At 45.0% G+C, this 14,011-nt stretch overlaps 1 protein-coding gene across 1 annotated transcript in view; it reads left to right on the top strand.

Annotated features, from left to right (window-relative positions):
- Positions 1–14,011, top strand: part of RPIA (ribose 5-phosphate isomerase A) — a 49,312-nt gene that overhangs the window by 1,057 nt on the left and 34,244 nt on the right. Inside the window, exons 2-5 of the mRNA XM_015420951.1 lie at positions 2,742–2,802; positions 4,369–4,424; positions 7,899–7,958; positions 13,050–13,114. Of these exons, the coding sequence (XP_015276437.1) occupies positions 2,742–2,802; positions 4,369–4,424; positions 7,899–7,958; positions 13,050–13,114 (242 nt within the window). The remainder of the gene's footprint in view (positions 1–2,741; positions 2,803–4,368; positions 4,425–7,898; positions 7,959–13,049; positions 13,115–14,011) is intronic.

Genomic DNA, 14,011 nt, shown 5'->3' with positions numbered 1-14,011 from the left:
CCCTTTTCGCGGCCCTCTGCGAGCCCGCGACTCCCCCCGCCCCCCGTTCTCTGGTGCTCCCACTCCGCTCCCCTCCCCCCCCCACACACACACACACACGCCGCCCCGCCAACCCAGGCATTCTGGCTACGGGGCTGCCCTCTGCCTGTGTGGTGCCGGGCTGCCTGCCAGGCTGGGCCCAGCTGTGTAGGGCGGGTGGCCATGCCAGGCCCAGTTACACTGTGGGGAAGTTGTAAGGGTTTGTGGGGACAGCTCACCTTCCCCTCTATCTCCCCCCCCACACACACACACACAAGGGGACCCAAAGCAGAGATGTCTTCTGTCTTATTTTCACAACCAACCTGTGAAGTAGGTTAGGTTGAATGTCTGTGACTGGCCCAAGGTCTCCCAGTGGCCTTCTGGGGCAGACTCAGGACTCAAGCCTGGGTTTGGCAGATCCTCCTCTGAAGCCCCAGCCACTACACCTCACTGGCTTTGGCCAGGTGGCTGGGGTGAGCAGCCAAGCTGGAGTGAGCTATGGAAGTCACCCCGTGTTTGCTTCCTCAAGGACCAACAAAGACCTGGAAAGGGCCCTACCTTTTGATGACAGGAACCAAGACTGAAAGGCTCACAGTAACGCTGTGCTTGCCTAGCAGGGACCACTGAGGGCATTCATTTTTTTTAAAAGCTACAGAAGCTGCTTCTATTAATCCTCAATTATGTTGTTTTTTAGATTTCAGATTTTTCTCTTAAACCTGGGGCTTTTCTCAGCTTTGTAAAAAGATCAGTCCTGTCTGTCCATGGCCCCCATGTATCCATAGATATGATCACGCTGAGAATCTATATATCTAATTCTCAACAGTCCCCTCTGCGTGTGGATATTTATTTCTGCAAACAGTGGGCACACTCTCCCCCAACAGGTTTTTCTACAGACTCAGGGCACTCCGTGGGTCAGCAGAAAAATCCAGAAAGTTTAAAAACAAACCTCAGGGAGGATTGAATTCCCCCCATACCTTTTGAAATAGCTGCCGCAAGGATCTACTCCAGGCCCTGCCATATCAACAGTGAGAGATAGACTGGCTGATGGCCAGAGAGACAGAGAGGGGAGGAAGCAAAAGCAGAACTGGAGCTGGGTTTGGGGAGGATTCCTCCTGCAGTATGACTGGCTAAATAATCTGAGCTTGTCACCCCTACCTTTTTTGCTGCAGGCTGCATTGTCCTCTTAAAACTTTCTTGGGGTGGGGAGGGTTCTGACTGGTTCTGTCAGTAAAAGGCAGGGGAAGGGCATTTCCAGGCCTATTTTGGCCTTTCAGGGAGGGATCCTTAGGGCCAGGCCTGACAAGGGTTGTCAGTGCCAGGTTGGGGAATTCCTAGAGATTTTGTGGTGGAGTCTAAAGAAGGGAGAGGCCTCGCTTGGATATAATGCCACAGAGTCCACCGTCCAAAGCAGCCATTTCCCCCAGGAAGACAGATCCCTGCTATCTAGAATCAGTTGCAATTCTGGGGGATCTCCAGGTTCCACCTGGAGGTTGGCATCATTAGGCCTGGTAGCACCCTCTGGGTGTCTTGATACCACCTGACTTGCATGACTCAACTAGGTCTGGCTGTTTGCTACTTTTCAACAGCAGCCACCCGATGAAAGCCAGTGTGGTGCAGTTCAAAGTAGGGTCTGCGAGACCCAGGTTCAGATCCCCATCTTGTGGTGGAAGCTGACTGGGTGATTTTGGACCAGTCACACACTTTCAGCCTAACCAGCCTCACAGGGTTGTGCAGATTAAAAGGAGGAGAGAATAGTGTAAACTGCTTTGGTCCCTACTGTGGAGAAAGACTGTAATTTCCCTAGGTAGAGGCTGTGGGAGAGGGGGGTGGAGATGGAAAGCTGAAGACAGAGAGGCAGATAAAGGTAGGTTGGCTGTTGGGTGGGAAGGAAATAGGGTTGCCAACTCCAGGTTGGGAAATTCCTGGGCGTTTGAGGGTTGGAGCCTGGGGAGGGTGGGATTTGCCATAGACACCACCCTCCAAACCAGCCATTTCCTCCATGAGAACTACCATTGCCAGCCTCCAGGGGAGCTCTGGAGATCACCTAGAATTACAACTGTTGTCCAGATGACAGAGATCAGTTCCCCTGGATAAAATGGCTGGTTTGGAGGGTTAAGTCTATTATTATACCCTGCTGAGGCGGCTTCCCTCCCCAAAGCCTCACTGTCCCGAGGCTCCACCCCCAAATCTCCAGGAATTTCCCAGCCTGAAGCTGGCAACCGTACGGTGAATTGATCTCTGTAGCTGGGAGATCCGTTGCGATTCCCCAAGAGCTGCCACTGCTGCTGCAGGGGGAGAGGAAGCTGCTGCTGTGTGGGGTGGGGGAGGAAGCAGGCAGGAGGCTGGGAGAGTGATGGGAGCAGAAAGAGACAGTGATGGGGTGGGGGGCAGAAAGAGAAAGAGAATGATGAGGCAGAAAAATGGAGGAAGTAGCATGCATGGAGGAGACGTGGAGAGTTAGAGAAGCAGAAGGGGTAAAGAGTGTGAGAGAGGTAGGGGGCGAGGGGAAGAAGCAAAGGTGTGAGGAATGGGATAACTGCCTTGCAAGTTTCTTGCGGGTCCCCATTTGTTGGATATATTGTTGATGTTCATGCCTCTTTCAAATGTCATGGGTGCTAAGCCCTTTTGCATGTGTTTGATATGTTATGTAAACCAGAAGAGGCAGTGCAGTTACAGAGTTAATTTTGAATGCAAAATGGTAACATGACTCTTTCAATCTATAGAACAATCACATCCTTGGAATTGGCAGTGGCTCTACAATAGTTCATGCTGTAAATCGTCTGGGTATGTATTTCCATAGCTCCTTCAGTGAAAAATAATGCTGCCCAGGCTGCTGGGCTTGGTTCAGGTGAATTTCTGTACATGTAGAGGCAATGGGTTGGATCCCACAGATCCTTTCCCCAGGGAGGGTGGTACCTCTTGCCAGTTTCCCTCTCCCATAGCAGCCTGCCTCCTTCCTCATGTTCTTCTTGGGAGTCCCCAGGAGAAGCATGTCAGGGGTCCTTTGGGGCTTTAGCAGGAGGGCTTAGAGAGAGAAGCCATGTTCTGCTGGTGGAAATAATTCTCTTATTGAAATTTTTTGGAAGGATCCAGGCCAGAGTGCGGTGGGTGGGTGCCTAGGCTCACTCAAATCCTGCCAAAGGACATCTACAAATGAGAACTAATGTTTATGTAGAGCATTTATCTGTAAATCCCAGCATGTGCAGGCCCAAGCCAAAAAGCTAGATGTGATGCGGATTAATGACCATTCACCTTGAGCCTTCAGGAATTGGGCTTCACATGCACAGGCCCCCGTGTTATGTCCAGTTATGTCCAACCTGGCAGGCCAGTCCATGTGACTTCTCTACCAGATTGCCTATAGGGTGTGTCTAAAAGAGTGATGAAATATTGAAGCCATTGGGGGGGGGGGGAGAAATTGGGGTTTTTTTTAAAAAAAAAAAACTATCCAACATTCACTTTCTTATCAGACATGAGAATATAAGATGCACCATTTAAAACTTTAACAGCGTGCCACACACACACACACACACACACAAGCACACATATGTATATATAGGTGTACGTGCCCTTGTTTTCTTTAAACAAAATTTCAGGTATATCCAGTAGTACAGTCCAACTGTATAGTACAAACTGTACAGTAGTACAGTCCAAAGCAGTGTGGATTTCTTTTGCTACTTATTTCTTTGGCAGCTTCCTGCTTTCCTAACTTCTTGGTGTTGCACAAGAGGCCAATTTCCCCTTCTCCTCAGGAATCTGCAGACCAGAGGTTGGGGAAGGCAAAAAGAGGTGGTGATGTAATAAAAAATTAGGTAATGGTGATCCGGGTTCTTTTGATTTCTGGAAAGGGCTGACAGGGCTGAAGCTAGGATCCCAAGAAGTACTTAATAGGATTTTTGCTGAATGTTGACACCTCTGAAATTTCATGGATGTAGGTAGCTAGAAAAACTGTTGTCATCCATCAGAAACTGCAAACACTAAGTTTTTCTTTTGTTTGGCGGGTCCCCCCCCACGGTTGTATTATGTTTGTGTTTATATGTTTCATTGGATTGTTTAGTTATTTTCATATAGCTTTAAATGCTGTTTTAATGCTGAAATCTTTGAATGTTTTTTATATTCCTTGCCTTGGGGACCCTTTTGGGGTGGAAAGGTGGCGTAACAATGTTTTAAGTAAATAAACAGTAAATTTTATTATTGGTGCTATACTTAATGCTTTTATTCTGTCCAGGCAGAGTGAAGCCTAGTAACTCGGGTACTTAAAAGAGAATGAACAGAGATATTTGATGTGGTTTTGGCTTGCATGATTCTTATTGTTTTGATTGTATGTCAAACCCAGGATTTTTCTTCCTGCAGCAGCAAGAGTGAAGCAAGAGAATCTCAACATTACTTGTATACCTACCTCTTTTCAGGTGTGTTCTGAACCCTCTGTTCTTGAAATGCAGATTAACGTTTACATTTCATCAGCCTCTTGAGAATGACATTGCAGTCTGCTAGTCTGTCAGTGCCTGAGTTAAGACGGGTTTGTTAATGGCTCTGTCCCTGCCCTGGTCCAGGATGCTGCTCATTCCAGGTCCTGATTAGATCTTTGCTTTCTAATTCCGTATTTATGTACTTCATTTATATCCCACCTTTCTCCCCAGTGGGGACCCAAAGCACCTTATGTTGTTCTCTCCTTTATATTATCGTAACCACCCACTGAGGTAGGCTGGGTGTGTGTGAGTGAGCCGGGGTCACCCAGCAAAGCGGGGATTCAGACCCAGTCTCCCAGTCTGTGAGTATAACTGACTTGCACCGCACTGGCTGCCTTGAAGCATAATGCCTCATTAACAGCAGGTTTCAGGGAGGTGCTATTAATAAAGGGAACGGGACTGTGAACTCTACCGCTATGATCAGCATGTGTGTTATCTGTTGGGTGTCTATATTATTCTGCTCCCATAGCATTGCTTTAAACTTGCATAATATCACTTTCTGTACTGTGTAGCATATCATGCCTAATATTTGGACCTTTGTTTTCAGAGTGTTGTAATTTTAGTTGTATTACATTGTCAAGCCCGCCCTGGGCTCTGGGGGTAGCCCCTCCCGTGGCCGTGACGTCTCAGGGCGGGGGAGGTCCGACGGCTCTGGGAGACGAGCCTTGTAAAAAAGGGGGGGGAGCGTTGGGGCCTCAGATGTGTGGGCAGGGGACGGAGTTGGACGCCACTCCGTAGGTCCCTCTACCTTCGTGCTTTGGTTCCCCAGCCTCTCAGCGTCCTCCCTGGACTCTCTCTGCATCCAGTGGTCCCAAGCACATCCTCCCTCCCCGGCCCCTTTGCTTTCCTGTCCTTTATACCCAGCTCCCTCACCCAGCGCCGTCTCCCGTTCCCGCCTCCCTCTCATTCCTCACAGCCCCGCCCCCCGTGATAAGCTCCGACACCTTCCCCGTGGCCGGGGTGTCGTCGTAGCTATGCTGGCGGTAGTCTTGGTGCCCGGGGCCGTGCCGCTGCCGGCGGCGTGTGGGGTTTCGTGTGGTGATGGGGCGTCGTCAGCCTCTCCTGCTGCTCCCTGCGGCTCCGTGCTTCGTAGTCGGGCGGGGTCAGACCGTGGCGTCCCGGCTGTGCTGACGGAGCTCGGCGAGATGGGGACTTCTCGGTCTGCAGGTTCCCTGGGTGAGTTGGTGGTCGTTGGTGTCTCTGGGGTGTGTGGGTGTTAAGTCGGCTACTTAGCGAACGAGTCAGAGAGTGATTCAGCAAAAGATCAGCTCAGGGTGGCTTCCAAAAGTTAAACAGTAGAATCAGCATCACAATTTAAAATCAGCTTTGCAGTTAAAAATCTGTGACTCAGTCAGTCCATTCTATCAGGCGGCTCCTTAACATTCTCCAGAGGTGGATAGCCAAGGGGGCAACCAGCACAGCCAGGTTCACAGTCCAACACTGGGGAGGAGGCCAGATGGCCTTTCTGGCTGACACCATCCTCCGCTGTACGCCTGGTGGGACATCTTCGTCTTGCAAGCCCACAGGGCTCAGGTTTCACTAGACCGAGAGTTCCACCACGTTGGGGCCAGAGCCAAAAGGACCCTGGCCTGGGTCGAGGGCAGGCAGACCGTCCTGGGGCCAGATTGACGACCGGCACGTTGTGGCTGGATGAGTGCGTTTATGACCTGCGAGGGGTATGTCTGATCCCCTTTGTCTAAAGCTGTCTGTTCCTGTCTAAAGCTGTCTGTTGCATTGACTTACACTGTATGACCTGCCTTGAATCTCAGTGAGAAAGGCAGACTGTAAATGAATAATTGTGATAATAATGTAGGCACGTTAGCTGGTAAGTAAGCACTGCAGCAGACTAAGACACTAGCACCAGATTTATTGTTCTAATCTGCTTGTTCCTTTGTTGCCTTTGTGTGTGTGTGTCCCCCCCCCCCCCCGAAATGATGTTACACCTTGACAGGAATAGAGCTCTCGGTGACAGTGCATTAACTGAACATAAAATGGCCCTGTGCATGTGAAGTCTACTCCCTGAAAGCTTGCAGTACACCGTCCTTAACAGCATCTAGGAACTGGCTGCATGGGCCTGCACACGTTAAGACTTCACAAATATACACTCCATGTAAATATTATGTCCCACCTGTAGACGTAGGTGATGGCGACCAAAAATTAAATCACACACTTCCAGATTTTGTGGACTGCTGGATTGGGTCTATATGGTTGAAGTTCAGGTCTCAAGGAATACTTTGAAATGCTGGCCTTGTGCAACATCATGTGGCAACTTCCTTTCCCTTGTCAGCATCATGTTTTAAATTCTGCCTCAGCTGCCTCTTAGTGCTTTAGATTTCAGTTTCCAGATCACTCTATTTCTTAGCTAAACTAAGTCATATAGATCAGTGTACTTCAGCAAACATTCATTACAGTGGTTGACCTCGAAGACTTTACATGATGGTGCTTATTTATTAAAGAGACATAGAATATATGTAATTGCTTCATTATTCTATTAAAACAGGTAATCTCCAGATCTGCTGGGTATCCTAAAAGAAATGTTAAGCACTTGAAGAACAGAGAATGCTACTTATCTAACTGTTGATTACTCCAAGTGGGATAGAAATAAACATACAGTCATAATAATAGAATACTGCATTTTAGCAATGTGGTGTCAGTATTAAAGAAGTAGAAATGCTGTAGTTTTCTATAAGCAAAATAGCAAATCTTCCCAGTATTGGAAAGGGAGCTGGAAGCTGCTGCACCCTGTGCCGCCACCTTATCATATGTATCTTATCACATGTATCTGGCCCCACTGCTGCTGGACCTCCTGGTGGGGCACCTGGTGTTTTTGGCCCCCACTGTGTGACAGAGTGCCGGACTGGATGGGCCATTGGCCTGATCCAACTTTGGCTTCTCTTATGGTCTTATTTTTTTGCCATCTGGGTGGTTGGAGGAAAAAAATGACAGTTGAAATCACAAAACAAATGTTGTTATTTAGGCAAAAGTGGTCTCCTACAGTAGCAGTAAGGCTACCAACATATTGGGGTACCAAGTTAAATGCTGAACCTCTCCAGATGAGGATTGCCACTTTTTATTGTGTCAGAGTCCAAATAATTGACTTGCCATCACAGGTTAGTCGCTCTGGTGCCACTTCTGTGAGGATCAGACTTTTTCCCCATGGAAGGAAAAGGATGATGTCCTTACCTGTACGGGGAAGGGATAGAAATTGAAGTCTTTTTTCATTAAGGAAGGGGGGGGGGAGATGTTTTCTGTTATCATGTTGCTGCTTTCATTTTTAGGTCAGAATAGTATGCTACTTTTGGAAGGTTAGTAGTATATTCTCACATATTGGTTAAGAAGATACATCTCTGATTGTTGCTGAATTTGCTTTTTCAGACTTTGGGAAATAATTCTGGTTTTTAATTTTCCCTGTAGGCACGTCAATTGATTCTGCAGAATGACTTAATCTTGAGTGACCTGGATCGACACCCTGAGGTAACAGACGGGTTTTCTTTCTTGGATGCTGTGCATAGGCCTCACGCTGGAAGCTGCAGAGGGTTTTCACAAGGAGACACCCACAAGCAGGGGGCCCGCAGGGATCGCTGAGCACCTCTTAATTTCCCGTCCACCAATATTTCCTCTTTCTATCCCCTGTAGGCCTCTATCACCTCCACCCTTTTTCCTGCTCCCATTTTCTGTTTCCCACCCACCAGCCACTAGTTCTAAGTGCTGGAAGAACTGAGGTAGCATCTCTTAGTCTGTACTGTTGAAATTGGGCCATTAGAATATTTTTGGCTGCCAAACATTCTAAGTCAAACAAGGGTTTCAGTTTGAGTTTTGTAGATGTCAGGGGGGCAATATGAGGTCTTTTTGATCATCGTTCTAACCACCCAAGAATTAAATATAAGTCAGATTGTATTGCCATTTAGGCTGTGCTACCGGCAATCATATCATTATGAATTTGAAGTGTTTTATCTGAGCCAAAATGTTCTTGGCATTGCTGGTCCATCTTTTCAGTCCATATAGACTTGAGTCAGGATCTAAGTCAGCATTTAATTTCTCTGACATAAGTGCTAATTGGTTTTGAATACTTATATTCAAAATGATTGGTAAGTTATTGCTGGCTTAGCATGCACCAGCTTCCAAATGCATTTTGTAGTTCAACGTATTACATGATGTCAGAACAAACTGATGGTTCCGTCTTTTCCCTCTGAACAATATGTGTACTCTTTAGGAGTGTTCCCCACCCCAGGGTTTCTCCAATAAGAATAAAGAGATCTAGTTTATTCTCAAGTTGTACTAGATGAAGGCTCTTCCAGTTTGATTTAGCATCCTTGAAAGATCTGGGGGTAATATACTTGCTGGTTCATGCACCGGAGAAGTGGAGTTAAAATAGGTACACAGTGCCTTGTTCAAGGATCCAAGTCTGGCATTAAAATCACCTGCAACCATGACAAAGGCACGTAGGAAGGACAACAAAAGTTTATTTTAAATTCCTCAAACTTAGTCCAAGCTTTGTTTACCCTTAACCTGGTACCATGGGAAGGTAGGTAAACGTTCACAATTAAAAAGCCATAATGACCGGATTTAACGACATTTGCCTGGGCCCAGTGACCACTGGAATCTAGGGTAATCATTGGTGCATGCAGCTGTGTAGGTACAAGTAGCGCCAAGCTTCCCTTCGCTCTGCCCTTCCTTTCCCCAGGTGACAAACCCATCAACAAGAAGTGGTTCTTGACACCAAGTCTCTTGTAGGCAGATAATATCATACCAAGTTAGAAGAAGATTGAAGGCGGCATCTGCTGTCAAGGAAGCGGTTCTAAATTTCAATCTTTGTGACTCCACTGATGGAGGTCACCCCAATTCTCAGTTCATTTCCTGCCTGGAAGATGGGCTCTGCTAATCCCCCCCATTTGTTTAATTGTATTTATTTTCTCCTGATACTATTCCTGAACTTCAGTCCTATTTCTCAGTACTTTTAAAACATTTTATTTATTTTTATTAACTCGAACAGAAATAAATAAATGATTTAATGTATAACAACAATGGTGGTATGTCTGCAGATAAGAATCTATAAAAGGTTTCCAAATATCTAAAAATATATCCATGCATAGTTGTCGTCTATATGCCATATGTTCAAATGTTGATAAGGCTGTAAGGTCCTCAATTCACTAGGTGACAGGAGATGGGCTTTTATCTCTCCAGTATTGTACTGTAAGTCTTTTAGCAATGGAAAGGTCAAGGAGGGTCCTTTTTTGTTGACTATCAGTCTCCAAGAGACAGGCAAATAGTATCCTCAAGGATCAATGGATATTCTAATACAAAGGTGATATGAGTAATTGCTTCTTCCCAAAAGACTGAATAACTGGAGAGGCCCAAAAGCATATGTTTAAAAGACATGTCCTGTAAGTTACAGCACCAATAATTAAACACTTTACTTAGTCCTTTACTAAAAAGGCACTGTGAAGTTGATTTTTATACCCCATTTTTCTCTACTCTAAGGAGTCTCAAAGTGGCTTATGTTTGCCTTCTCTTCCTCTCCCCACAACAGGCACCTTGTGAGGCAGGTGGGGCTGAGAGAGTTCTGAGAAAACTGTGACTGGCCCAAGGTCACCCGGCAGGCTTCAGCTGGAGGAGTGGGGAATTAAACCTGGCTCTCCAGATCAGAGTCTACTGCTCTTAACCACTACACCACACTATGGTGTCCAGTATATGCTAAAAATAATTGGTTGCTAAATAAATTGTAGTGTAAGATCCATGGAAACAACAGTTATAAAATGTAGGGCCATAACCCATTGCTCAGAGATTCTGAAACACTAAGTGCTACAGAGTCGTATTTAGATCAGCTTGTAAAGAATTGCCATTCAGCAGAGGTTGACAAATCATATCTAGACTTCAGCTGAGAAAATATCAAAAACTTGTCATAGCTTATTAATGAGTCCAAAATAAACCCCCCAACAGTTCAAGCCTTCCATAAAAATTTCCTCCCCGGTTTTAAAATCTGGATTAGCCTGTAAGTGTTAATGCAGCATGTGAAAAACGGTCAAATTGATCTTAACCTTGTATTCCACCCGCCCCCTGCTCCACCCTCTCGCCCTGACCTGTGTAGCCCAGGCTAGCCCGATCCTGTGAGATCTTGGAAACTAAGCCGAGTTGGCCTTGGCTAGTCTTTGGAAGGGTGACCTCCAAGGAATACCAAAGTCATGACGTGGAGGCAGGCAATGGCAAACCACCTCTGAAACATCACTTGCCTTAAAAACAAGTCTAGCTTGCCACCTAGTGGTGCATAATGCTGAAAGAGTTAGAACTTCTGGCTGCCAGACAATCTTAGGATCTCCTGGCTATCCTAAACACAATGCCATATGATAATTATTATTTTTTGTGATTAATATTTTATTGAGTGTACATGTACTCATATATTTTATACATATCTTAACACTTCATTTTCCATATATTCTCCGCTTTCTAGAAATCAAATTAAACATTGAAAGTATATAAATAATCTCCATCCTCGTTATCTTATTCCCTTTCTTTACCCGCTTAGTCAGACCACCGTACAACTTCCTCTAATTCATAATCTAAACATTATTAGATTCTTCCTTAATTTATCTAAGCCTTCTTTTCTTCTTTAGCTGGGTTCCCTCCATACACACTTATTTTATACTTATAATCTATCTTCTTCCATACCTAAAAAGGAAAGTTGAACAGGGTTGCCTCAGAAACTGGGTGCTGCAGAGAAACCTCTGCAACAGGAGGAAATCTTCCTCCCTCTGATCGGAGGTCTTTGGGGGGGGGGCACACCCTTCCCTTCCTTGCTATGCTGTTGGTTTAACAATTCCATTCCTTTTATCTATTTTTCTTTATTATGATTCACACTTATCCTATCTATTAATTCTAACTTACTCTACATACTAACATGGTAACTCTATGGATTACTTTCTACCACTCTGCTAACAAACATAATATCTCAGTTTAAACACTTCCATTCCTTAATTTAGTTACTGCATCTACTAATTTTTTCCCTGTAATCTCATTAAAAGCTGTGAACGTTTTGTTTTCCAAATTGACGACTAAATGTTTCAAGGGCAACCATCTGTATTGAATTCCTTTGTCTCTGAGGATTTTCGCTGTTTCCCTGAGACGTCTTATTGCATTAATTACCTCCGCTGGAATGTCAGGAAACAGATACACAATCATGTCCTCCAAGCTAAGTCCTTGCTTGTCTCTCGCGATTGCGAAAAGTTTATTTTTCATCTGTAGCTGTTTAAACTCGACAATAATGTCTGGGGAAGCATTTTCAGGAACCTTTTTGGAGATGTTTAACCAGAAGGCAGAGCTGAGGATCCCTTCAGGAGGCGCTGGTTCTGCTGCTGCGAGAAGGATTTGAGTCAGCCATTTGTTTAAAGTTGCAGTGAGATTATCTGTTTCACTAAAGTTTACAGATACTCCATGGAGCTTGGCTTTTTTCCCCTCTCAGTTTTGTTTCCTGGAGTATAATCTTATTCTTAGCCCATATCTCAAACTTTGATGTCTTCTGCATTCTTTTTTGCCATTTGATGGCCCTGGTCACACGGGCCGGATATCGCGAGGGGGGAGGCATGGCTAATTGCCCCGGTGCAGTTTGAGCCGCGATTATGCGATCAGACGCGCCGGCGGCACACCACAGGTCCTTCCCTCAGCGCCGGCGGGTAAACGAGGGACCGGAGGGGAATGCTGTGCACTGGTGCGATCACACCACGGCCGTCTGGAGGCAGCCCATGGCAAACGTTTACTAGTACCTTGGAGGTACTAGTTTTTTTAACGTGCATTGTTGGCGGTAAGCCACAGGTGCACTCCACTTCCCAGGTGTTGGGGTGTGATCACGCCCGGATAATCCGCCCACCATCTGTGCCTCTCCCATGGCAACTTTGTCGTGTGACTGGGGCCGATGTGCTGAATCAGCTTTCCTCTCTGTCGTTTTCAATGCTGCAGTCAGTTCATCTAGTTTCTTATTTTATGGCTCAATTGTTTGTTTGAGCAATCCAAATTCCTTTTTTAATTGTCCAACCTCTCCACTCAGTGACTTTATATTATTCTTAATTTCATTCCTTATCTCTGTTAGGGCATGCAGTATCTCAGTCTGTTTGCTTTTACTCCCCCCCCCCCACTGCCATTTCCTCTAACAGAGAAGCCTCCAGGTCTGAATCATCTGAGTGTTCTATGTCAATATTACTCTTTTTAGGAGATCTGTAAGGAGGATTTTTGGCACCTTTCTTTCTTTTCTTTTTTTTTGAAAATTTATTTTCATTTCCCACTATAACAGAATTAAACATCATATCTCTTTCACACTCAGTTACAACTTATAATATCCATTACGTCTTCCACATTTTACAACTTTTATATCGTACTAGCATAATTCAGTTTTAATTTATCTTTTTCATCTTCAGCCAGTCATAAAATAATTTCCATCTGTCTCAAAAAAGTTTCTCTGGTTTATTTTGTAGTGTTGTATTTAACTTGTCCATTTCAGCTATTCCCATCACCATATTTTTGAGTTCTCCTATAGATGGTAGAAAATGTTAATCAATCTGCTTTGTATGTGTATAGCTGGATGTTGCCATTGATGGGGCGGATGAAGTTGACTGGGACCTCAATCTTATCAAAGGAGGAGGGTAAGAATAGAATCTTATTCCCTACAGGGAGAACAAGTAATTAACTGCATTGATGTCAACTGTGTTAGCTTCTAAGGCTGTAATCTGTTGAGGGACTAACTGAATCTTTTACGTGATGGGGCAAATTTTAATTTCTAGAGCTGGGAATTAAGGATACACTTGATTCTTTCCAAGATTATTTTGATTCTGATGTATCCCTGAAATGGAAATTTTTAAAAAAGAAAAGGATCTGCGAGTTGACTGTGGCACATTGTCTCCCCCCCCAAAAAAAAAAACTCTCGAGCATCAAAGTCTATCTAGAGTGCTTATACTGGACCAGATGCATGATCATCTAGATTCATGGGCATTTATCCTTGGAGATTGATCTCGTTCACCCTGTAGATGCAGGTGCTCCGACGGGTTATTCACTCCTAACACCAGATGCAGTGTGATGATCAGTGCTGGAATGGAAAGTGCTATAGGATAATCCTTTAATGGATAGCTTCCTCCACTGAAAGCTGGAAAAACACTGGACTTACTGGGATATGTCTATTCTGTTGAGCAGATGGAGGGAATCCCAATCAACTCTTAATAGGACGTTTTGCTTTCAGGAGTTCTGTTGGAGGGTCCTCCAACTCCGTCATGTTCAAATTATTCTGCTTTTATTATTTATTTATTTATTTTTGCGATTTCTATCCCGCCCTACCCAGTGGCTCAGGGCGGCTAACAACTAGGGATGTGCAAAAAAAAAAAATTCGGTAAAATTCGGATTCGGGTTTATTGAACCCGAATTTTTTCGGGAAACCCGAAAAAACCCGAATATTTAATTCGGTAAAGCATAGATATCCGAAAATTTTCGGAAAACCCGAAAAATTCGGGTCCATTATAACCAATGGGGCCATTGAAGTCAATGGCAAA

Source organism: Gekko japonicus, unplaced genomic scaffold (genome assembly GCF_001447785.1).
Source record: "Gekko japonicus isolate JY-2015 unplaced genomic scaffold, Gekko_japonicus_V1.1 scaffold2993, whole genome shotgun sequence".
NCBI classification, from domain to species: domain Eukaryota; kingdom Metazoa; phylum Chordata; class Lepidosauria; order Squamata; family Gekkonidae; genus Gekko; species Gekko japonicus.
The sequence above is the reverse complement of the archived record's forward strand: the minus strand, read 5'-3'. Positions and strand labels throughout refer to the sequence as shown.